Source organism: Ambystoma mexicanum, chromosome 3q (assembly GCF_040938575.1).
Source record: "Ambystoma mexicanum isolate Mex_15411 chromosome 3q, UKY_AmexF1_1, whole genome shotgun sequence".
In the NCBI taxonomy this organism is placed as follows: domain Eukaryota; kingdom Metazoa; phylum Chordata; class Amphibia; order Caudata; family Ambystomatidae; genus Ambystoma; species Ambystoma mexicanum.
In genome coordinates, this window is record NC_090926.1 from 425,380,743 (window position 1) to 425,406,627 (window position 25,885).

Consider the following 25,885-nt stretch of genomic DNA (forward strand, 5'->3'; position numbering starts at 1 on the left):
CATTCAGAGACTGCGCAAAAATAATTCTCTGCAGGCTTCAGCCCATAGCAATCCAGCAGACCAGAGCAGCTGAATCAACTTGAATACAATCAGAAAAGTGAAGGAAGATCATGGGCCAGGAAGCTAGCTCAGGGGCAACGGGTTTGTCATGAAAGCCAGAAAGCACAAAGCAACACCCGTTTGAATCTGGGTCAAGCGCTTGGAGACTGGTCTCCGGTATTGAGTGCATTATAAAATATAAATGTGCATTTAAAAACAGGAATTCATTCAAAACCAGGGCAAGGTTTAAACATCCCTCTTAGTTTGTCCTGCTCTCTTGTAGACAAATGCAGTATTCTTTACAGTTTTCCTAATCACTTTTCTTCCCTCCTCTTCAGGGATTTCATTTAGTTCCTATATTTTTTTTATGCCAATGTTGTTTCTGAAATTCTAATCCTCAACCCTGGGAAAACAACCCCCAACACCCACCAGGCAACCTACACTGCAGTGAAAAACCTCAGATGCACACTGGACACAAACACATCCCTTTCCTAATACATCACCTCCGTGTCCAGAACCTGCTTCTTCCACCTACGCATCCTCAGGTGTATTTTCCCCTACCTCAACTATCAACACCAAATCTCTGCCATCCTCACCGTCATCCTCTCCCACTATACAAACTGCCTTTATCTAGGCGCATCGCCGTTCCAACATGGGAAACTCCAAAGAATCCAAAACGTTGCTGCCTGCCTGCTCATTGGCCTCCTGCCGAGAGAACACATCAGCCCCACACAAAGTCCTTCACTGGCTCCCTATTGGTCGAAGAAACACGTTTACAGCCATGTGCATTACTCACTGTGCAACCCACAACAGCAGCCTCGACTACCTCCAAGATAAACTCACACGCTACCAACCCTCCAGGACACTCCGATCCGGCACAGCTCTTCTAGCTATCCCCCAACATAACCGCACCAGACTGGGTGGATCTTCCTTCTCTGTCCAAGCTCCCACCATCTGGAACTCTCTGCCTTTCCACATCTGCAGTATTGACAATCACCTCACATTCAGAAATGATCTAAATTCCTGTCTTTTCCCCTCCTCTTGAAATCTGTCTCCCCACTCTATGCTTTGATTGGTCTTCGCACACAAGTACTGGCCCAGAGCCAACAAAACACATTCATACCACTGCGGATGCCAGCAGCGTTTATTGTTTCACACTGCGATAACCCCCACAGACGATCACACACCACCCACGTCCCTACCACAGACTATAAATGCCAACAACTGATAATCTAGCAACACCTATAAATCTGATCGCACCTTGCATGTAGCCACAAACGTGTCTGAATGGAATGCTCGACCAGACGGACCGCTAGAGCTAATAACGGTAGTGGGACCAGTTGAACTGGGGACAGGTATGGTCATGCACCCAGTTGGATAGCCCTTCCTAATTACCAAGGGGCTCACCCGAGAACTAAGAACGCTCAATTCATAGGTCTCACTGGGGGTAGAAAGGAAATTCATCAGTTCAACTGGGGCTATTGGACACGGAACGCACTTTAATGGCTTTTGGGTGTAGGAATAGAGAAGCACTAAAACACACACTTGGACTGTTCTTTCCGCCGGGGACAGGAAACTATGCGAGTGGTCTTAGGCCAAAAGGTGACGAGGGCTATTCAACTTATTTACCTACTGAACTCAAAAAATTACATCAACCATGTCCTTTCAAAATGTAGTATGCTAACCCCACCAGAAGATGCACTCGAACGGCCTGTCTGTCGCCATGAGAGACCTAAAAATAAAGTCGGAGTCTATGGTATGTATACATAACTCCACGTCTGGACACCTGCCGCATGCACTGCTCCCCATCCATGCACTCTAGAATGCAGCTACGGCAATGTCAAATCTGGTCTAGCAGCTCGTATAGTTGTCCACACAAACCCCTGACGTATCAACACCCCTGCCATTAGTATACAGGGGCAACCTATTTACAAAATTCGGTCTAGCAAGACACATTGATTCTGCAGCACTACCGGCAGCACCCCCTCACATGCCTGACCTCTGGGTTGCTTAGCAGGGTCCAGCAACCCCGCCCCGACCCCCACCACCGCTGACCCAGAGGGCGTTTAACTACAAAGCGCATTGAGGTCATACAAATGGGGAAATGGCGCTATATAAATAACTACAATACAATTGCCTTGGCACAACTGGTGTTTGTGCAGATAACGACTGCTGTACCATGAGGAAGTCATCTCAGATCTGTGTGGTCACCCATGGGCACAAGACAAGCATCCATGCGATTTTCTATGGTGGTACCTCCCATTAACAAGAACACATACACTGGAGTCTTTTTTAACTCATTCTATGCAGGCCACATAGGCAACCAACGGCAAAGGTTCACCCCCAAACAGCTGAATTCCACCCAAAATCTTGCACCTTTCACAGAATTGCTCCACTAGCTAGAAACACTGCGTTGCAGCTGCCAACACCCGTTGGTCGATTTTGGAATCAGCTTGCAAGCTGAACTGTCCATTAGGAGTTTGCTGCAAAATAACAGTGGTTACCAGAGGTATCTGGGAGAATTCCATGCCATATGTGCTGGCCAGAAATACGGTTATTCCTTCCAATAACAGGTGTACTTGGCACAGGTGCTAGCTTTATGATTAGCCCAAAGTTCCTACAAGGCTAAAAACACGTTTTCTAAAATTAAGCTCTTGCATGCATTTTCAGTCCTTCGCTCTCCCCCTCCTTCATCCTTACCGCCTTCCTAAATCCATAAAAGTGCCTGCATCGTTCCCACAAGCAGCCGTTATCAACTAGCAATGTTCTAAACAGGCCAAAAGCTATGGGCACATGTTGGCGTCTTATACAAACGTGGTATAGAGATGGAGTTCACATTTCTCAAAGGACTTTCCTTGGTAAAAAGGCTACAACGCTAGACAATTTTTGTGTCATGCACCTAGAGGAGCTTTGCCATCTTTCCCTGCGGATAGCCAGTAAATGTGTTGGCTGAAATATGGCATTGCATATGCTTTCTTCAGACGTCTGCATCTCACAGCTAACCAAGCAAGCTCAGATGCAGCAGACAAAGCGACCTTTAAGGATGGCCATCTTTAGGAAATACTCACCAAACCCACAGTAAAACCATCAACACTTCACAGAAGGGACTCGTGCCAGTCATGGCACTGCTTGCTTGGTGTTTCAAGAACTCGCTAATTTACAGAATAAGGCGTCTAGTTGAAGAACTGGGGGATACACGGATTCGAAAGCATGATCAAGACGGGCTAAACCATTCTCAGTTTATTTTCGGTGAAAAAGGAAAAGGGGCATTATGTTTGGCAATATTTCCTCAGGTGTTCCATTGGACGTTGAGCAAGGGTGAGGAGGAGTTATGGTGGCAAGAAAGAAATGCAAAGTAGAATAAGGATACTGAGCGCAGAAGGCAGAAGAGGGAAATGCAAGCAAACATGGGGTAATGTAGGAAGGGTTCCCAAAAGTTTGGTGAAAATTATGTTCAAGATGAACTGATGAGGATGTCTAAGCGGCTTCAGCACCACTGGCAGATCAGCCCATGCAGGTCATGAGCTTAATATTTTTAGACTGTTTTTTCATCTTCCAATTGATAATAAAATGGGCGCTATTGAGAGGGTCAAGAAGAATATATATACTTTTTATTTAGTGTTTATTTAAAGTTATTTGGTTATTAAAGCGTCAAGAGCCAGTTCAGCAGATGTAAAGGTTTTGCGTAGTAAATTCGTCACAACCCTGGCCCTGTGCTCACATAAGGGTGTTACAGGCGATTGGCAATTCAGAGAAACCGAGGGCCTGAGGGAGAGGCGCACAAAACTTCTAGCACCCTAATCTGCATCCACCATACGCCCCTACTTACATATTACAGGTGCTGCATTTAAATGCTAAGGACGAGTATGCTTGTCATTTTTCCGTAGACTTGATTAAAGCTCAGCAGGTAAGGGGTTAAATCCCCCTTTTCTTTATAGGCTACCAGTGCAGTGGGTAAAGGATAAGTATGGCTCTGCAGCACACCAACCACCCCAGCACCTCGACTTCCTCATTGGAATATGAAACACCACTACGGCCTCGCAAGGGTGCCAATCACCCCTGCCGACAGCTCCAGGTCTCCCATGCAGTGAATACCAAGGAGGCGCCTCCAGCCGCACAGACTCCCAGTCCTTCAGGCCTCCATCTCCGTTTCGAACAGACTGCCCTGCATCATTAAATTAAAACACCTCTCCTCTGCAATGCAATGTAGTCACCGCCTTCAACGCTGCACAGCTGGCTGATGGAGAATCGCCCTTGGTTTTTAAATTCACACTCTTGACAAGAGGGCCCTTAATGTTGCCAGTGCCATTTGTTACCGTTTGAGAACAATGGGAGTAGGTCCTGGGAGAAGAACCTGATCAGGGCTGCTGAACGAGCGTCACCCCAAGCAGAGCATGAGCAACGGAGATAATCTCATCTCACCCAGTTTCGTCATGTACCCACTTACCATTAGCACCCCCACACCACAGACTTCTGGCTGGAGCCAGACAGCTAACAAATTACAAATGGATCAAGGAACTCCAGCGACTATGTATGTTTGTATTTCTGAAGTTGTGCAGGTTCACTGCACGCCCCCATCAAGACTGGCATTGCAGAATCGCCACCACTTGGGGGAAAATCACCTTTCGAGACAGGTCATCCCACCTCAGGGGCAACTGTTTACTCCGCACACCTGGGAAAACATGTTGCGTATAAACCTTGTGTGCGCACCACTGCCACTGTGGTTTTACAGCATCTGGCCTTATCCAAAAGGTGGCATATGAAGTCACTGGCAGTGTTTCGCCAGATATTAAAGGAAAGGAGGTGATGGGAAAAGAGGAGCTAGACAATAGAATTACCAAAAACGGAGGAAAAACTATTGGGATGAGTGGGAGGGGATATGGTTCAAAGTAGGGATGCACGTTTCTCAAAAGTGATACGTTCTTGGTAAGCATGAGAGTGGGACTCAGGAGAGTAAAGCTCAGTGCAGACCAGAGTTTCAATGGGAAGGCAACATCTAGAACAGACAATCATGGGACTACATGTAGTTAGATAGCGGGTGGTTGCGTGATGGACTCAAGAGGTGCTCAAGCAGGGCCTAGTAGCGGTTATTTTTTACAACCCAGTGGGTCAGCCACAAATGCTCAATATGGGTCACGTGTCAGTGCGCAAATTTAGTCTCAAATGCCTCAGACTGCACTCCAGACGTAGTCCCCCCAAACACCATGCCTTCTTACAATCAACGCTTAGTAGTAAGCCGTCGATCGAAGGGCAGCACTCTTCTGTGGTTGCCTTTTCGATGGTTCACAGATGCATTGGGCTTGTTGACTCACAGCAAGGTTATGTCAATTTTCTCCCAGTGCTGAGCGCTGTAATCAGTGTCCATGTTTACCCAATTTTATGGAACTCCGTTTTAACATCGGAAAATGGGAAGGTTGAGTGAACCTGAAATGATTCCAACTTTGGCTGGAAATTAAACACAAGTATCTGAAGTTTTTTACTCATTCAGATATTTTGAAGGGCTATTTTGTTTCAGGATTGATTAGAGTTGTGTCATGTGGCTAGTTGCATTTGACAAGTACTATTTTATTGCTCAAATTCACCTACAATGGGTCATTTTTTTTACAGCATTGCAGACCGAAACGTGCATATTTTTTTCAGGGTATATATCATGGGCAGACAGCTTCAGATGTCGAGTCCCAGGCATGAATCACGACTTTCTGTGAAAGGATATAGAAGAATGGCTTTAGGTTAGAAGGGAGGGCAATCAGGATACTTTAAAATATATGTTTTAAAGAGGTTTGTAGTAAGCATGTTTAATAACCGTGTTTCACCAAAATAGGTTTTTACAAATCATGGGTTTGTCTGCAATAGGTTTTGCTATTCAAAATTGTAAATGTATTTATTCATAGTTCCAATGGTCAAAGTGCAGTACGGGATTTTTAACCACAAGTGTGCCATATTTAACCAAAAGGATGATCAATATCTGATACATTGGCATAGGTGTGCCTGTGGTACCTTAAAGGTTGGGTGACCGAATAGTTTGTAGAAGTTAAAAGACAATTGCAAGTTCGTATTTCGGGTCATCATTACCACTTGACTCAATTCGAAGTATGGGCAAATCAATGTCTGTGTGCCTACGTTCTTGTAGCTTTCCAAAACTGGGAGCACTGTAGAAATGATCTAGGCTTTTGCTTTTAACTATTGATTTGCTTCAGCTTCCAGCTGATCTGCTCACCTCCAATTTCAAGAGGTATGTACTTCCATATTTGGGTGAAATAAGATAGTGATCCCTCAGTTCATGTTTACTTCCTGTGGTCACAGCAATACAGCAGCACAGTTCGAAGGTATACAATATAGTGTCTCACGGTTGCATGCACATCCTTAAAACCTTCCCACCCACCTCACGGCCAAGGCTGGGGATTAGCACCTTTCAATTTGGAGCATGGCGCTCAAGGATGATTGGCTTGGTGATTTCTCCATCATGTAGCTTATTCCTGGGCGAATGTGAATGGTTCTCTTTCAATTGGACGTCAATAGTTTGCTTCAGCTTGCATCTGCGGGACCAGATCTGCAGTGCACCAGCATATTGGGTTAGTGCACAGCAGCAACTATCTGCATGCCATCGGAAAGCTTGTCTATTTCAAAACGAGGCTGCTCTGGTCTTTTTCCTCCCAAAACTGTTGAGATTTGTACATTGACATGAAACAACCATATCAAGGGATTCAAACGTAAAGTGATGCATGGGCATAAAGTTAAAGGAACTGAGGAGTGAACTAAACAGAGCTTTGGAACAGGAGTTAGCAGGGGCTTGGGGTTCGGGTGGGGGAGGGTGGCACGGAGTGTCCCTTTTTACCAATGACATTTGTGAAACGGGCTACAGCGTTCACACCTGGTCCTTGTTTGCAAACAAACCACCAGCCTGCTGGATTGGAGGAACCTAAGGAAACACCCAATTCAAGGCCTTGCTGGGCCTAGGATGAATGCTGGCTGACCACTTGTCGGCTTGCTGGAGTCGATGCCTAGTATGCTTGCTCCTAGCACTTGCCCAACAGTTGTGTGGGGGAATCGGGGACATGCACATTTTTCATGAAGAGGGACATTGAGTTGGTATGAAGGTGTGCCTATTAGGGCTCTGCGAGGTTGTGCAACATTGCCTTAGCATACCTTGTGGCGTTTATTGAAAAAACTGTTTAACATAGGGATATACTAAATAGGTTTTTGTATTGATTGTATACATTTAAAGCATAATAAACTAAATAAAAATAAGTAAACATCTAATACAAAATATCAAAACTAGAAAGATTTATATTTATCATTTTTCCATTCTATTCTTTAACTGCATTTATTATTTGCATTAAACACTTCTAGACACAATGGTTACAAATAACACAAACGTGAGCTGCTACACCACAAGTCTTACCTAAAGTTTACAATGGCATGTTGTGAATTCACAGCGTGCACACATTTGTGCCCAAGACCACTGGTATAGTTTCCTTTCCTCGGTGGAAAGTGCGTTTTAATGCATCTATCCCCACAAAAGCCATTAAAATGCGTTTTAACAAGTTTATACTTTTATCACATGCCCATTGTATGTCCTGGACATTGTTTATATTAGTTATGTATTTATTAAGAATATATTTACATAATGAACCGCAAACACATACTAAATATCAATTTATGAGATTTAAATACTTGGTTAAATCCCGAGTTACGAAAGGTAATCCATACATGGGCCGCCTTTCTAAATGTGCCTAAGGAGGCACGGGTTCACCACACGGATGACGCCCGACAAGGCTGAAACATGCGTCTGGTTTTGCTCTTGGTTCTCTTGTTCAGACTACAATTGCGTTTTGGTGCTGGACTGCCTCTTTGGATGGGGCCAGATTGATAGAACGGTACCGTGAGCTAAAGCATGATTGTAGACCCTCCAGAGTGGAGTGGGACCCTGCCTTACAAGAGGATATTTGGCTGCGATTCTCAGTTGAGGTGCTCCCACATTTTTGTAAATAAGACTATGAATACTATGCATGATGCATACAGATACACACTATATTTCCTGTATATATGAACATATATAGGTTATGAACATGGTTATCTATTCGATGGAAAGAAGTTAAAACTTAAAACAAAGTTTAAACATTTTTCCAACTGGCTAGTTTGGAAACTTAACAGCATTCAGATGGTGCAACAAAAACTTCGCACACCACTAGCCCTGAACTCTTAATGCTACAGGCAAGCAGCGAGCATAGGCCGGATCTTGTTGGTCGGTGTTTGTTGGTCGGCGTGTTTTATGATCTGATCTTTCGTGCCGAGATTTGGTGGGTAACAAGGTCCATGGAGATCAGTTTAAATGTTTTTCCATTTTCCTCAGCCATAAAAGCATGCGACGGAGGGGAGATGGAACCGACGGGGCACAAGGGAGAGCAAAGCGAGAACACACAACACAACAGAGTTGCAAATTGCTCGGTGCTATTTCTCTTCTTGTAGTCTACAAGAGACAGGTTAGCTTGACAATAGCAGCAATCAAGAGTTATTAGTTGCACAACCCCATTGGAGCAATAGCACAGACATGAACTCTGTGTTTGAGAATAGGCCCACACAAAAGGCAAAGCATAAGGAGTCCTACAATCAAATGTTAAAATATGCACCCAAAAATAAAGTCATGTGTGCCTGGCTATGGAATAGCTTCTCGATCCCCAGAGGTAGCTCCTACTTACACGGTAATGATGTCCGTTGCTACTTTTAGCTCCTGCTCATTAAATCATTATTTCGATCCCTGCTGGACAATGGCACTGTGCATCATTCGCGGGAGAGATGCTGACCCCTTCACAAAGCATAAACCTTCCTCCTCACGTAAATCTCAGCAATGCCGGAAACGCTGTGAAAGACCGTAATCATTCACTGGAAAGAGCCGACCTAGACCATTCTGCGAAAAAAAAAACACCGAATAACAGTAATGTTCAGAATTTTACAGCAGTCTGCATTGAATCTAGCAGAAAGGGAATGGTGTTTTTCGTGTACAAAAAGAAGAAAAACACAAATTGGTGTAAGCAGCTAACGCAAGAGCAATTGTCCATCAGTGTGGCACGCCATAGAATTTGTCCATGGCAAGCCTTAGCTGCATGGTAGTCTTAAGGTCCGCATTAGGAGTGATTTCTTAATTGATACACACCATGGTGTAAATAAGTTAGCCCATGTGGGGTTTATGGAAATCGGCATGCATTTGTTTTCTCTCTTTTTAAATCCATCTCCCTCGTGATTATCTTAAGGATGGCATATTTTGTTTTGTACTGAAACTGTATACTTGTATTAAATGCAAATAGGGGTCCATTAATTCACACTGCATGGCAAAGTTAACGAGAAAGTGGCCATTAGCAAATGTCTACCTTTGCATCCCTGTCGATTGCTTCCTTTGTTGGAGACAGTCTAAAAAAAAAAATATATAAAAGAAATAATCATAAAAAAGTAGGATAAAGTTCTTGAAAGGTTTACCTCTACCTCTTGGGTGCAGTAAAAAAAAAAAAAATATCTGACTTCGTAGTATGTAGGCAATTACCACAAGCAGCATACCTGTGAAAAAATGCTCGTGATAATTCTGGGTAGCAGGTCATTCAATGGAAGTAAAGACGGGCTGCATTTCCAAATTTCCAAACACTGCCATTACCTCCCTACCCCTTATGAGGTCTTAAGGTGAGCAGATTTATATAGCGGGACTGTGACATATTGGGTTCCGGGGTGCCAGTGGTCATGGGGAGAATATCGGTTTCTAAACCAATAATCAGCCACACACCTCTAATACACCAGAATGCATCCGAACAGTTTGCTATAAACATACAATTAAAATTATTAAACCTCCTTATCCAATTTTGGTAATGTCTACGAAACAGCAGGCTTATCTCCTCGAAAAGGTTGTGGCTCGTTGGTTAGTTGGAACACAGCAAAAATAAAATGATTGCCCAATGATAAAAAGGAGTGTCCAGTCAGGGTTGCATATAAAAGATCTACTTTATTATTACACAGACAAACTAACAGTACAGAATACAATTGTGAGGATTTCAACCATCGCACAGTGAGTGTGCACGCTCCTGGGCGGTTTTGGTATTTTTTAAGAAATGGAATATTGATCGATAAATCTCCAGGAAATGTGTGCGACTAATCTGTAAACATTTCCCAATGCTCACTGAACAACAAAAACAGTCAAGCGTACTCTGGGGGACATAGCCTACCAATGCAGTCCTCCTGCATTGTTCAGCTGGAATGTCACAGCCACAGGTACATCAAAGCATCTCAAGAAGGGGGAAGGCAACACCTTCCTCTGGCCATGGCCAGCCTAATTAAAATATCAAAGGCTCCATGGATCCGCCCTGCCCATCGTTAAGTTCTATATGGTGGCAGCGCATACTGATGAGTTAATTGAAGCAGGCCTGAGAAGAGGCCTGTTGACCAAAGTAACAAAGGGCAAGAAACCCCAATACCTTTTTGATATGCAATCTGTCAGCTTGAAGCTAGCTCCCACCCCTCTGTATGAACGGCAGTGAATGTCATGCCCGAGACAACTGTTGACAGTAGGCAACCCCTGCATGGGGAAGAAGTATGTGATGTGTCTTTTTGAAAGGACAATTTCGAGACAGTCGAGTCCTCAAACCACATCCGGCTGCACTGCTGACTGTTGTCACACCGCAGTCTCCAGAGCAGCCCGGGACGCCTTGACTCGCATGCCAGATCTGCCAAACAGCACAGAGACAACAATTCTTGGCCCAGAGCCGCCGTGCTGGACAGTCTGCAGATGTCCGTCCACCCTCGCTTGCCAAACTGCCTGCCTCGTGGTACCCGCAGCTGTGTCCCGCCACTGTCTCACGGGCTGTGAAGAGCCCTGAAACTGCCTCGATGTTGTCGAGCACCAAGAACTTCTTCAGCACCAGGTACGTTGTGGTTCTGTCCCCCTGGTCCTTCTCTGAAGACCCCTAGAGACAGTTACGACCTCTTGCGCCTTTGGTGTTGAAACCAAATAACCTTGAACAGTAAGACAGATTGCTTTACCAACTACCTTCCAACAGTATCCAGAGTGCATCCCTTTCCTTTGTGAAATGGTCTGTCCTCTGTGTTCCTTTACAATGTGGGTTGTAATTGTAGTGTGCTAGAACTGTCTGTTGTAATAATAAAGTCGATATTTTTATACAACCTTGACTGGACAGTTCCTTTCATCATTGGATAATTGTATTTTCGCTGTGTTGCAACTAACCAAAGAGCCACGATCTTTTGGCGATCAGCCTAATGTTCCGTCCATGTTACCAAATTGGACATGGAGGTTTTATAATTTACTTGTATTCCAATATTTTCGGATCCCTTCTGATGTACTACAGGTGTGGGGTTAATTGATGGTTTAGAAACCGATATTCATCCCTAGACCATTGGTGCCCCGGAAGTGGATTCCTCACACCCACCAATCCCCACAAAAATAAGAGGGGGGTGCTTGCAGAGCATACAGACTTAATACATGAGCCCATTATGTTCAGGGATACTAGTAAGACAGTGAGGTTATAAAAGTAGCCTTCTAAAACACCACTTGCACCAGGGAGCAGATTCAGGGAGCACAAATAGCTTCGTCTTTTCCCCCAGTGCACATTTGTTATCCCAGTGGAAGGAAAACGCAAGTCAAGGGGTTGAAGAGGACGGCGGGATCGGAACGCAGTGGTTTCCCATCTATTGTAAGGCAGGATGCATCCTTCAACTCGGCTCCCCTGTGGTCTTGCAGGCTCGGTGGATGACTTCCTGATTTCATGAGACTCACTTCAGGTAGCTACAGTCTATTAAACAATAATCCATCCTCGGGCCCACGATTACTGCGTCGATTGCCTCGGACCATCTCCCTTTGTTACCGTTTTATTTATCTCTCCCCTGGGAGGGGGGGAGAGGGACTGCGAACTGGGGCATAAAGGCATGAATAATGCAAATAATGAAAAGAGAAGAAAAAAAAACGATCGGCTTCCTCAGCTTAAAAAATATAAATAATAAAATAAATAAGTGCGGCATGCAATGGGGAGGACTTGCAAAGAAAATTGAGTTATTTGCACGAGAAATTCTGGTAAATCAACAAACCATGTACAAAAGCCAAAAAGGAGAAATTCGTTTTTTGAACAGTAAGCATATTCAGACTACGGGCATTACTCTTTCGTCACATTTGAACAATATGTTGGTCATGTTTTTTAACCCCTTTTATTACCTTATTTTGCACCCACTTAATTGAGAAAAATAGGCAAAGGAACTAGGTTCTAGAGATTGTGTTCTGGTCTGTCTGTGCTGCATACGGGGGCAGTACTACGGTAGAGGACATGAAATGCAAAATGGGAAGGGATTTATAAAACTTGGGCGACAGAAGGGGTAGAAGGCTTATCAATATGATGGGTTGGCAAGTCCACTGAGAAATTGCAAACATACTAGGATCGTGCTATTGGAGTAGGTCTATACCAGTGCTTTAAATGGCCTGGTCCTACCCGGCCCTCAGTACATGCACTTCTTATGTTTCAGCATTTGAGTATCTGCACTTTTCAACGCCTGAAAGAGTACTGGTATTCAACTATGTTGTGAGGTGAAAATGAAAGCTTTTAATGTCACTATATTGCAATTTAAAGTACTAAGATTCTGCAGCCATTGCTGGGGAAAGCCGCACCCTCTGCCCATTCCTCTCTCCCAACCGTAATGCCCAGAATGTCTCCTTCAGGGCCCAACCTGCAGGACAAAAAGGAGGGACATACATGCATCTACTGTGCTCAGCAAATAGACACAGAACACTGTTTCGCTAAGTGGGCTTCACCTGTTACCATTGGTGCCCTTTGATGGAGCAGGGATTGAATTGGAAATCCTGGGAAATTACTTTAAGCTGTTTCTTTGTTATTAGCCGTGCCCATTGTAAGTAATTGGACCTGCCGAATTTCTTACAGAGAAAGAAAGCGAGCAATAATAAAATCCCCTTCTAAAGCCTCGTTTTTCAGCCATTACATCTGCTAGTTTGATAAGCCAAAAAGTATCATTTAATATAGATCTTCAAACTTTAACACAATACATAGCAAAATGGAAATGTGTGTGAAAGGATCTCAGATCCACTGCTTTACCCAAGTGTGTGCTCTTTAATTAATCTCACTGGGCATTAGCCTGCAAACAGGTTGTGCCTAAAAAAGGACCTGTGGCCACAATGCAGAGCCGAAACGGGCGGTGCAGAAATGTCTGGCTTTGTAGCTTGCAGAGTACCTTCCCCCCCCCCCCCATGCAAAGCACTTGCCTACACAAATGGTATTCCTTAGCAAAACGACATCATTGGACTTGAAAGAGCCAGTGTAAATTAATTTGAAGTTTTCCAAAAAGTTCTTGGCTATGGCGGTTGGGTCTAACTTGGCGACATTTTTCTAATAGTTGTATCCTTATATTCAAAGGCAGTTATGTTGTATACCAACGGTCGCGTCTCACTGGGTAATAGGGTTATGCCAAGAAAAACCCAAAAAGGATAAGTGCAGGTAAGGTAAGGTAACCCAGAAGGGGACTGCGCCCAATATTCAATACTGAAATATATTTATTTTCGTACAGAGTGCCCTTTAAAGATGATGACACGTGTTTCGGTCTGCCTTCAGACCTTTTTCAAATCAGGGCTATTATCCTTGGCTCAGTCTCCGCGTCTGATCGCGTCTGATTTTTTTGCAGACGCGATCAGACGCGGAGACTGAGCCAAGGATAATAGCCCTGATTTGAAAAAGGTCTGAAGGCAGACCGAAACACGTGTCATCATCTTTAAAGGGCACTCTGTACGAAAATAAATATATTTCAGTATTGAATATTGGGCGCAGTCCCCTTCTGGGTTACCTTACCTTACCTAAATTAATTTGAAGCCTTTCTTAATTAGATTTTCCAGCTTGCGGGACAGGACACCACTTTTGGGGCTCACTTCTGATTTCAAAGGAGCATGGGTGTAATTTTATTGGGGAATCGAGGGCGTTCGTCCCCTCCAACTTTCGTGACACACCATTTTGTCCCCCTCATTTGGCAGTGCCCTCTTTCCTTTAATTGTCATGTCCTCACCCCCCCAAACATTTTCAGCAAAGTTGCAAAGGAGGGCAGTTTCCTTCTTGAGCTTGTTACACAATCCGCTGTAGACAGTTCTAGCTTCGATGCACATCTCACATTAGCTGCGCGACAATGGACTGTGCCTGGGAGCAGCAACCAGAAAAACTGGGGGTCAAATAGCATGTGCGTGAGTTAAACGAGGATGAAAAACATGCTTGTGCAGGAGCTGCCTGCAAAAGTAATCCGAATTCAGTCTGCCCGGTGGCCATCACAAGACGGCTCCCCAAGGGGATGATGGAAGAGGCGCACAGAGGGCAAGTGACAATGCGAGGAAACCGGTGTGATTAATGAGTCCGCAGAACGTCCTTTCTGCATGTGTAGTGTCCTAACATAGAAGCCCCAAGTGGGATGGCCTGGTTATGCGTTGGGCAGAACACCCAAGGCCCCCCCCCCTTATGTAAACTGGTTCGGACTGGGGCATAAAATTGTCTTCTATATAATTTTCCGAAGAATCCCAGCCTGACAACCGGGAATATTCTAAGCATGTGAATCCATGAAAGATCCAATGCTGGTGAAAATGTGATGCAAATTGTGCATTTTAAAGATATGAATTAACACTGATCACAACTAATAGCCACACGGCAAAGTAACTCAAACTGGCTCACATTGGCCAAAAAAGTGGCCCATATTAGGATTTTGTGTTTTTTTTGGTTCGGGAATTGCCCTATAGGCCAGTCCGAGTGTGCATGTAGACCCTCAGTTCTCGGGCCTGGTACTGAAGAGAGCAACACAGTTTGGTCATTGAGAAAAACATACACGGGCATCCCAAGAGCTGCCACTTGCCGCATTGTTAGCGTTCTGTCCAAAATCACACAACGTGATGAAGGCGTGGAGCCGATCTCAACTCTGCCTACTGAAAAGTCAAACAAAAAAGTTTCACCTAAACCCAGAGGGAGGGGGAAGCACTGAAAAAGGCCCACACAAATGTAGCCGCAAAAGCACTTTCTTCTCGGATTTTGAGGCCAACAAACTTTTCTTTCCAAAGTTGAGAACAAAGTACTAGCTGCTGAGGGTGTGGGGGAGGGGTACATCTTAAGTGTAAGGACAAAAAGCAATTACAGACGTCGCGGAAAGCACAGGGAGCTTGCTAGCATGGGTGCTTATTTTTACAGGGCCAAAAATAACCCCCCTCACTCGTGCATACGAGCGAGCAAACAAGAAAGCTCGACCTCTTCCCCAGGGGGAAACCATGCATTTTAGGACACTCAGAAATGTAAACAAATCTGAAGGTTGAAATCCACATATCTCGGCAACATGCTGTGCTACCTTGCAGCTTTCTGCTTTATGGGCAGGCTTTCAACTGCAAAGCCCTATTCCAAGCCACTGCATTTAGCACTGCAGGTTATGTGCATGGCTTAAGAGCCTTAAAAGCGAAACGCGTTTCATCTCATGCAGCAGTGGCAATGCGTGCAGTCGGATTTGGGAAGTTAAGCCGGCAGCTAAAACGTGCAGACATCTCTACGGGGGTGAAGTGCGGTGCCTCCCCGCGTTGCTACGGAAGTAAGGAGCAAGTTGCCCGCTTGTACTCTGCACCCATTTTTGCTGGAATTACTGGATGCGAGTCCTGCTCCTCTGCCAATGGCTCTTTAATGAATAGAACAGGCTTGACAATTCTTGGAATACATATGAATCCATGCTGCTCTTTTGCAGCCTTTTTCCAAACAATGCCTATCCCACCATGTTAGCTTGACTGTTGGCCACGTCTTTCTCCCCATCCTTGCCTCAGTTAGGGGATAGAAGGTGAGTAGAGTGGCGATGACAAGACAAAACAAAGCATTCTAGACTGGCTATACATCGAATAACAGGAAAATTGTTATTTTAAAATCACGATACTTTATTTTGTTGAAAAAATACTTACAAAATAAACTTTGAAACATACACTCTCGGCTGCAAAATATTTACAAAGTTAACAAGCCATGACTTTAATACACTCAGACAAATAAATACGATTGGTTTAGTTGCAAACATAAAAAATAAATATTGAATGTTCAACATTTTCTTCATTCCCGGATGTAGCCGAAGGCGTCAGTTTGAGTAATGGTGGACGGTGTTCGGGTGGCTTAGGTTTGTCCCAAAGATGCAGATTCATTTAGAACATAGTCTGGTTAGTGGAGGTGGCAACTGCAACGTGATGAAAAGGGGTTAAGGAGGAAACACGGGCTGTGCAGGATAACAGTGCAGGGTTTTAAGACCAAGTCGTGCGAGGACAGGCTCCACTGTGTGGACAGACAATGGGGAGGGCGGGTGCAGGCAGCATTTGCATGCCTGAGCAGAGCACAGTAGAAAGGGCAAGCATTCCTCATAAGAGGGGCCGCAGTTAGTGGAAGGTTTGAGACCCTGGCGTGGGGATGGCAAAGGGAGGGTGGATTTGTTCAGAGTGGAAGATACATGGAGCCCCAGGCCCACAAAGGTAGTGCAAGAAACATGGCAATCTAATGAATAGAAGAAGACACAAAGGACAGAAGGCAAGTTAGTCAGACCAGAAGGATAAAGCTGGAGACTGATTAGGGTTGGCAGCGTGAAGGTATGGAAGTGGCTACTTGATCATGGTAGTTATCCCGTGTTACGTTCTGGTTTTCGCTACTGAAGGCACTGGCCTTATTTGATAAGGCCCCAAGTTGAGATTGTGAAACTACACTGGGCTAAAATACATTTAAGGCCACGCCCTATCATGTCATCAATGGTGCATAATTCTCCCATTGTCAATATGCCTACATGAAATAACTGTCAAACGGCTACAGCAAGGGTTGCAATCTTTGGCTCTCTCAATGTTTTGGACTACAACCACCATGATCCCTCATCATTGAATATGCTGGCTAGAGCCGATGGGAGTTGTAGTCCAAAACAACCGAGAGAGTAAAAGTTTGCATACCCATGCTCTACAGTTAAAATGTGATTTCTATAACAAACCTGGTGCACACAGAGCCCCGAAGCACTGGGGAAGTTGTATTTACCAGATATGCCCTTAGTAGAGACACAACACTCAAAATCACAATCGTGTAGAAGCAGGTTGCTAAAGGGGTGGTCCCTCTTACTTGCTCTTGCTACATGGATCTAGGGGACAGCGCTCCAGTTTCATACACGAGCACGCCAACCCGGGACGTTTTTTTCAGGGATTTCTGGCGCCAAGTTTAAAATGGAAATACCAAACTACCAGTCCCAAAATTCAAAGAAAAAAAAATACAAAATCAGACCCGATGGTTTTCTCAAGCACGGAACCATGAAAGCTCTGTACACGAGAGAAGTTACCAAGTTAAGCCCCCCCCCCCTTCTAAGGACTTTGCATTTGTGCAAACAGCCCACATCCTCTACTTTTGCATCGAGTCCCCTCTCACAATAGCCATAAACTCCCACTCCAGAATAGAACGCTGGCATATCAATTAAGAAAACGAGCATCCAGGAGTTGATAAAGAAAGGCAACTATCGGGAAAACAGCAGGTGAGCGGATCAGGGAGAGTGGGAGGTAAGGAAAAATGCAGTCACCCACAAGGAGTAGCCCCTCCCCCGCACCAGCTCTACCCCCTGTTTGTCTCCAAGTGTTATGCACGGTTCCGTTCCCATTGTTAAGACACAAAAGGTTAAAAATACATTTCGCAGCGAGACCAGCTGTATTAAAGCAGGAAATTACGTTCTCAATGTGGAACAATAAACAGCACTTTCTTGCTGTTTCTCCTAAGGCAGGCACAATGGCGAGGCTGCTGGACCGGGAGCCTGGTGATTGGGCGCCATTGTTGAACACACTGACCCCAGTCAGAGCAACAGGACGCAGAGGAAAGTGACAACTAGGCCTTCCTCCCTGCCCCCAACCACAAAGCCTTGATGCCAGCGAGCCCGCGACACCTGCAGAAAGGCGACGGCCGCCCAAGAGCCAGAGGCCATAGCCACGAGGCAGGGCATTCCAAGTGCCCGCGTTTCATCCCCTTTCTCATAGTCGGTTTTAAAAACACAGTGTTTGACTGCAAGCTAAATGCACGTATGCAAGCCAACTAACATTTCGAATAAGCATGTCGAAAATACCTAGCATGCACTTCCGAATCCAGAGGCTTACTTGAGGCCGACCCACGGGTGAGCCTGCGCCGTGCCTTCTGGCCTCGGGGTAATTTCTATCAGGGAGAGGGAAAGGGCGAGGAGAGCACCGTGCAAGAGCCCCATTGCAGGCAACGCAGAACATCAACACCATGGGGCGTGCTAGCGGAAAGGGAATGCATCTTCTGCAAGGCACAGTACAACAGGTGGATCACTGCCAAATCCCAAATAAATGCAGGTAGGTTTTATCCCTTCATCAACACCTGTTTGGAAACAGTCTTCTTTGCTCTTCAATCAACACCCTGTCCTGCGTGGTGCCCCAAACTAACTGGTTATGCCATTTACCATGGTTCGCCACCCCAGCAGTGGCTGAAACAGCTTAATGTTTTCCTCAAAGAGAAAGTCTAAGGCCTCAATTTCAAAGGGTTTCTCGCCCTAACAGCAGAACGACACCCCCTTCTTCAAGGCGGGCAAAGCCAGTTTGGAGACCACAGAAAAAAAAAAAATTAAAACCAGTACACTTGTAAAAGCAACTGGTGTTATACCAAAGAACTGGGTGTCAGTGTGTTGCCAACACCGTGCTTGGACGTTTTCACTCAAAACGGCTTAGTCAAAAAGTGCTTTTTGGAAACGCGTGCATTTTCAGATTCTGAAGACCTGTAATGCCAATCAGGCCTTGCCCAGATGCAGGTCCCCAATGGTGAGATCAATTGACCAGCATAGCACATTTGGATAAAGACTGCTGGTTTTGGCCACGTCTATCCTTTAAACACCGAGTAACGTATCGCAGAGCTTTTTTGGTCAACCCTGTCCCCGGTGATCCACAAAATAACCAAGTGGGACGCCACCTGTTCAAATGTAAAAAGGCAAGAAACCAACAACAGAAGGGATGAAAAAGCAACAACTGAACATGGCAGCAGGGGTGCAGTGTGACCTTTCTGCAGTCCCAAACACTGGTTCCCTCCTGATGCTCCTAGAAGCTCCTTTCCCTGCTGCGTCTGATGTGCTCAGCTTCTACCTCAAGTGCAATATCTAGTCGATATCCAATTGCATGGCATATCACTCTTTCTCAAAACAACCACCCACATACAATGAAGATCAGTTTAAAGACTGGCCAACTGCAAATGGTTTATGACACAAAATTGAATACCACTGGTCTGAGGATGCCCGATACCCTTCTGAACGGTTCAATACAAAGCAATGGCTTGCTCTCTTCTCTGCCTCCATATAAACCTCTTGAAATAACTTATACACCTGCAGTTGCTAAGGCAATAAACAGACAATGCACTGAAACAATCATAGGGATTGCCCTGAGGAGACTTTTCCCCGATAGCCATATCTAGATCCACCTCCCATTGAGTAAAACAGAGTCAAGAAAGAGTTAGAGTAGAGAGGAATTAGCAGAGTGCAAGCAGAACAAAGGGAGTGGGGTGAATTTACAGTTGCTTAGGAGCACACCATTAGCAGAAGGTGGGTTTACGGACACAGGACAAGGACTAATCGCTTTTTGACATACTAAACCACAGTGAAGTAAACGCATGGAAGATCACTGCTTTGTAGCCTTTTTAAGTCTGTCAAACCTTCTGGGGCCTCCATTAAACGCGTTTTTTGCAGACAGTTTAGCCCGGTCATCCAATACCTTAGAGTGTCCTAAAACTCTGCAGCAAACACCACAAATTGTTGCAAATACTTAGTGATTGAGTTTCAGACTACTAGGTTATTTCAAGCATTGTAAATAACTTCAATACATTTCTTTGGTTGAACTATGTTCCCATCCTTTTCCAACCCATCATAAAAACGAGCAGTGAATGTTCTCTAGTACCCGCTCTGTTACAAATAAAAAAATATGTAACTGCTACAGGTGGGGGAGGGACCTTTCCTCCTCACCACACTTTGGTCCATGCAATGGTACGGTCCACACCCGTGGTGTTCTGGAAGAGGTCGCCTACCTGCTTGTGATTGTATTTCTGAGGGTTGGTCCGATAGCTGTAATCCGAGTACTGGTCAGAGCCAGTGGAGGTGTTGTCCCCAGTGCCAACAAAGGTGTTGGCGGCTGGCAAGTCTTGCACCACCTGGTGCTTTTTGGATGCTGAAGGGGACTGTGGCTGGAGCTGTATGGAGGGCAGGGGGGAGTTGGAGCGGTAGTGGCGCCCAAGATCAGGACTTCCCGGTGGGTAGTTCAGAGGCAGGTGAATTCTGGGGCTGTCAGTGACCGAATCACTCATCAAGTTGAACTTGAGTGACTTTTGAAGCCCTGCCTCCTCATCCTCTTCCACTGGCTTTGGTGGCTTGGGAGACTTGTTTTTCTTGGTCTTGTGTTTGTTGTTCTTGTTGCCCTGTTTGGGTGCATACAGGTCCTTTGTCTCCTTCTTTCCAGCCTGGTAGCCACTTTTAGCTTCCTTCTGCCTGCAATAGCGCACCAATACCACTGCCACAATCACCAAGAGAACAGCAATGATTCCAGCAATGACACCAAATAGGATGTTGCCACGTTGTTTACCAATCTCATACTCTGGGTCACCAGAAATATCGATGTGCAGGGGAGTATCCAAGCTGTGCCCGAGCAAGGTCTCCAGAAGTGTCATATTAGTCACAGTCTCATTCACGTAGAAGTGCACTAGGGCAGTACTGTGCCGTGAGGGCTTTCCCTTGTCATTCACACGCACCACCAACCTGTGCAGGCCATGGTGCTTCCTGAGGATCTCCTTCTCGAGGGAGATATTGCCAGTGGCAGGCGAGATGTGGAACAGATCAGAAGGATTTCCCCCGGTGATGCTGTAGGCAAGCTCAGCATTGACCCCAGTGTCAATGTCCTCAGCCCGCACTCTCAACACCTGTGTGCCTTGGCTGGTGAATGGGTCAATGTGCTGATAGGAAGTGTTTGAAGGGGATGTGATGAATGGTGCATTGTCATTCTCATCCAGCACATTAATGGTCACCCCCACGTAAGCAGACCTTGGGGGATCTCCCCCATCCACAGCTTTGAGCCGGAATGTGTATGTGCTCTGCTGCTCTCTGTCAAAGGAGATACTGGAGAGGATGGTGCCAGTGCCATTCTGAATGATGAAGTCACCATTGTCGTGTTCCACAGACAGCTGAACATGGGCGTTCTCACCCTTGTCGGCATCAATTACAGTCACCATGCCCACAGGGCTCAAGGGAGGCATGTTCTCCATGACAGAGAAGTTATAGCCATTGAGCATGAACTTTGGGTCATTGTCATTCCTGTCCATTACATTAATGACCACAGATGCTGAACCCTCATGGGATGGGTTTCCCTTGTCTGCTGCCACAACCACAAACTCATAACGTTCCCTTTGTTCACGGTCAAGCACTGGATTCACCCGTATCTCACCAGTGTCAGAGTTGATGGAAAAGATTCCTTTGGATGCTGGCTCTGGCTTGATGGAGTAAACTAGCTTCGCATTAGAGCCGCTGTCTGCGTCGCTGGCACTGACCTCCATTACTAAATCATCAGGCGAGTTGTTTTCGGGGAAGGCCACCTCCATGACACTCTGCGAGAAGACCGGGGAATTGTCATTTGCGTCTACCACTTGCACCTTGAGTGAGTTTGTGCTGGAAAGGGGCGGGTTACCAGAATCGACAGCCACAATCTCAATGGTATACTCTTTCACAGCCTCATAGTCAAGAGTCGTAGTGGTCTGCAAGAAGTATTTCTTTTTGCTGTCGCTGCCAGATTCACTTGCTTGCTTAAGCTGGAAAGGAACATCGCCTGCAACCACACATGTAACCACTGCATTTTCACCCTCATCACGGTCCGAGACCTGCACCAATGCCACAGCAGTCTTCTCTGGTACATCCTCAGAGATGTTTGCAGCCCCATCATGGTGGGTCACAAGCCCAATGCCCCGGATCTCGATGACTGGCTTGTTATCATTCATGTCTTTGATAGTGATGGTCACCTGTGTGCGGTCAGGCTTGGGATTGGCACCTTTGTCCTTTGCCACAACAGAAAACCTCAATGTACTAACGTCTTCACGGTCAATGGGACCCTGGACGGTGATTAGGCCAGTGGCACGGTCCAGTCGCAGTAGACGCCGTACAGTGTCAGATGCCTGATGGAAGGTGTATTCTATCTCGGCATTAGCCCCTTGGTCCGAGTCATTGGCTTTCACCTAAAGGATAAAGAACAAAATAGGAAAATGTTGGGTCTGGAAGAGAAAAGCATTCACCACACCAGGCAGTCAATCCCACATTAACATTACTTATTTGAATGAGAACGAATTACAGTGACTGCAGTCCCCACAGGTAGAAAAACACACTAACATTTGCTGTGTCCAAAATAAACACATTCGCTTAGATTATACCACCAAGACAAGCCTCTTCACTGAAGGCAAATCTGGTAGCTCGAGTTCAAAGTCAAACATCATGTAATTTAATAATTTTAAAAGATCCAGAACACAGTGCAAGCCAAGTGGTGCTACGTTATAGTGTGCTACACAACCCCTAGGCTGGTGCAAGGAAGAGGAATAGACCATACAAAAACCTATTAATTCACTTTAAGGAGAGTTTAGCTCTTGCAGAGAAAATAAGCAATCAAGCTAATGACAGTAAGCTCAAAAGAACTCGGCTAACTTGTGTTGTCATTGCTGAACTTTTACCAAGGGCAGCATTCTTCTGTCTTTTGTTTAGAGCATGCCAATGGAGGATAATGGTTGGAACATTCCGCAGAAACAACTGTCTGCTTACTGGATGATTACCATCTCAAGACTCAAACTTCATACTTTACCGTCAAGTATACATTTTAAAAGGGAGATCACTCAAAATGTTGCCAAGCCAAAATAGAATAGTGCCGCTATCCTATATTTCCACAGGGCTGCCCTAATGTTTACTAAAGACACATGCAATTAAAAAAGTCAAATCAAGAAATGAAAGCACTCTAACATGTCTGCTTACCCTACCCCCTGCAGAGGCACCCAGACTTGTATAATCGGTAAATAAGTACCGTTCCGGCAATGCTGGTGTATTGCACAGAATGGTAGGCCTAGAAAAGCACGGTTGCATTCCTTCATTCCAAACAATTCACCGCGACCTTCCAAAGGCCGGGCCAATGCTTCTCGGCAGCCCTACTGTTCTAAGGCCATTTTAAAAACAGAGTGGGTCTTTCATGCTTCCCCCGGGCCCGTGCTGGACTTTTAAAGCGTGTAATTGCCAGGCTGCTGGCTTCTTTATCTACCGGGGCATCAGACTGCAACCTGGACTGGACCATGGCCAAGCGTTTGAGCACAAAGCAGTATTTATGCTCACGCAGATGCCGTAACCCGAACCCTTCACCCGGATGAGAAGGTTCAGCCGTCACAGGTAGCCAAACCGGTCTCCGACTGGTGTCCTTGAAAACTAGATTCTGAGGGCATGCAATACCAGACTCAAGAACCGTCCAGGAGTGAAATAAAATGGCGCAGACTCGCACTTCCTCCTCCGTCACCGTCAGTGCCTTCAAAGAACCTGCTAGTACAGTCACCTCAGCTACCCGACAAGTGTCAGCCTGCCCCACCCAAAGCCACTGCATTCGTTAAAGACCGGCCCGCCTGGGTATTTTTAACCAGACTTGGCAGCAGATTCCCATTTTTGCCCCTCCTAATTACACCATTTATGGCATGTAAAGAATGCCAGATGCACGCTGCAGTGTCAGAAATTCCATGTGACTTTCAAGTAAACAAATGCCTCAAATCCGCAAAAAGGTATGGAAGATGCAACCCCCCCTCCTTGCTACGCACATCAAATCAGCTATTTTAGGGATTACAATAGCATTTGGCGGATACTGCAATGTTCTCCATCACTCGCAGCTGAGTCCATAGCCCCGGATCTTTTGGTTGTAACCTCGGATAGAAGCTCAGAGGCTACAACCAAAAGGCTAGCTAGGTTAGAGTCCAAACATTCACGTAGCCCCAGATCTTTTCCAGACCCCCGGCTCGCTGCATCCCTGTTTGTGCCGAATTACCCACTTTTGCCGCATCTTTTACCACTTTTTTTTGTGCCGTCTCCCCCTGCATTTTGAGGTAAAAAGGTGGTGAAATCAATTTTGAAAAGTGGAATGTAAAAATACAAATCGAGACCGCATCTGAGAGTTTGGTGGTTCCCCTAATATTATCCATTACTCCCTGCATTCCTATTTCGCCACATCAGAAGGTTTGGGCAATTGCGCTTACCTGCCCAAACCCTTGTCTGCTAAGCAATAGGGGGAATGCCCTACCAAAGACTGGCCCAGTTTGCGTATAAAGCATCTTGGTGACCAATGCAGTCTGCTTTGTTGTTGAGCCTTTGAGCAAAAGACAAGATTTAGTTAAATACTGGTGGACAACAAACATGCGAGTTTCATACAGCCAACAAAAAAAATAAAAAGTCAAAAAAGCCCTGAAGCCACGGGCAGTGGAACGAAGACAGTGGGAAATGGACAGGCAAGAGTCGAAAGCGTCCTGTGACCCGGCAGCAGAGTCGAATGCGTTCTAAATGGAAACATCATTCCAACTTAGTAACAAAAGAAAAATAAAAAAAATTAAAACTGGCAAATTCAAACTCTCCCGCAGGACTGATTTTCAGCTTAAGACTTCTGCAGTAGCTGTGGGGAATGGTTTAGCATTTTTAAGCCAAAAGGGCAATTTTCTCGTCATTAATCACAACTCATGGACACATTTGCAATTATACAGATATAAACATTACTTGTTGATTTTCTTTTAAGAATCTTATCAGATCCTACTTCAAACTTATAAGATTTTATAAGCGCTCAATAAGTATTTTAGGGTCTTAAATTACTGTAAAGTTATTATTGTAGTGAAAATACCAGTAGTTTCTCACAAGATCGTATAAATTACTTACAAGAATGTTAGAATGCATATGTTGCTAGCTTTCTGTGCGCCAGCCCTTCTAGCCTGTGTTTTGAGCTCGTCTCATCCCGTACGAGGAGAAGGGGTTATTTTGACGTACTATACTTTTTTTTAGCTATGGACTGCTTTTAGTAAAAAAAAGTCGTGGCAATAATTTACTTCAGATGGAGTATTTTTAAAATACTGGTTTGCGTTTTTATTAACGATTCATTGGGTTTGCTATCCTTTTCAAATATTTTTTTATCGGGGACTAGCAATACTTTTGAATTTTTCTTCCAAATTCCTTCGTTGGAGCTTTAGATTTTATAACTTAACTGTGGGGCACTGGAATGGAGGGGCAAGGTGTATTCGAACAGGCAAGACTCCAGAGTACGTTCATGTTTCATAAACATTGAAATACTCAAGAACCAGCTTCCACTGGATTGTCTTGGTACTACTATGAAAACTATTACTTTCAATCGGTCACCATAAAATAGCCCCCGGTCACAGGAAAACAGGGAAGTAACCGGTTCACAAGAAAATGAAATAACTTTGTGGTTCTCATGGTAACGTCCCTATAGATGGACTGTTAACGCAGGGGTCTTTAAAAGTTGGCTCCAGAGGTTTTGAACTACAGCTCACAACATTCCTCGTCTGTGTTGTCAATGATAAGGGAGCTGTAGTCCAAAACATCCAGAGAGGATCAGGTTGCAGATCCCTCTGTTAGAGCAGCGTGAACCGAGGCACCAGTGTGAAGAAAACTCCTCTAACAGGAAGAACAATGTCCTCCCAAGGTCTGAGGCAGTGATGTGATGTCATCATAGGTCTTAAGATGGCAAAATAAGTTCACAATCACCGGAAAATTACACTATGAATCTCAGATTTCAGGAAACTAGAAG

The 25,885-nt window shown here is 45.1% G+C and overlaps 1 protein-coding gene across 4 annotated transcripts in view; it reads right to left on the bottom strand.

Annotated features, from left to right (window-relative positions):
* PCDH1 (protocadherin 1) overlaps window positions 1–25,885 on the bottom strand; it is a 635,879-nt gene that overhangs the window by 506,999 nt on the left and 102,995 nt on the right. For all 4 annotated transcript variants that reach the window (XM_069654113.1, XM_069654112.1, XM_069654115.1 and 1 more), the window contains exon 3: window positions 20,112–22,298. In XM_069654113.1, coding sequence (XP_069510214.1) covers window positions 20,112–22,298 — 2,187 coding nt within the window. The remainder of the gene's footprint in view (window positions 1–20,111; window positions 22,299–25,885) is intronic.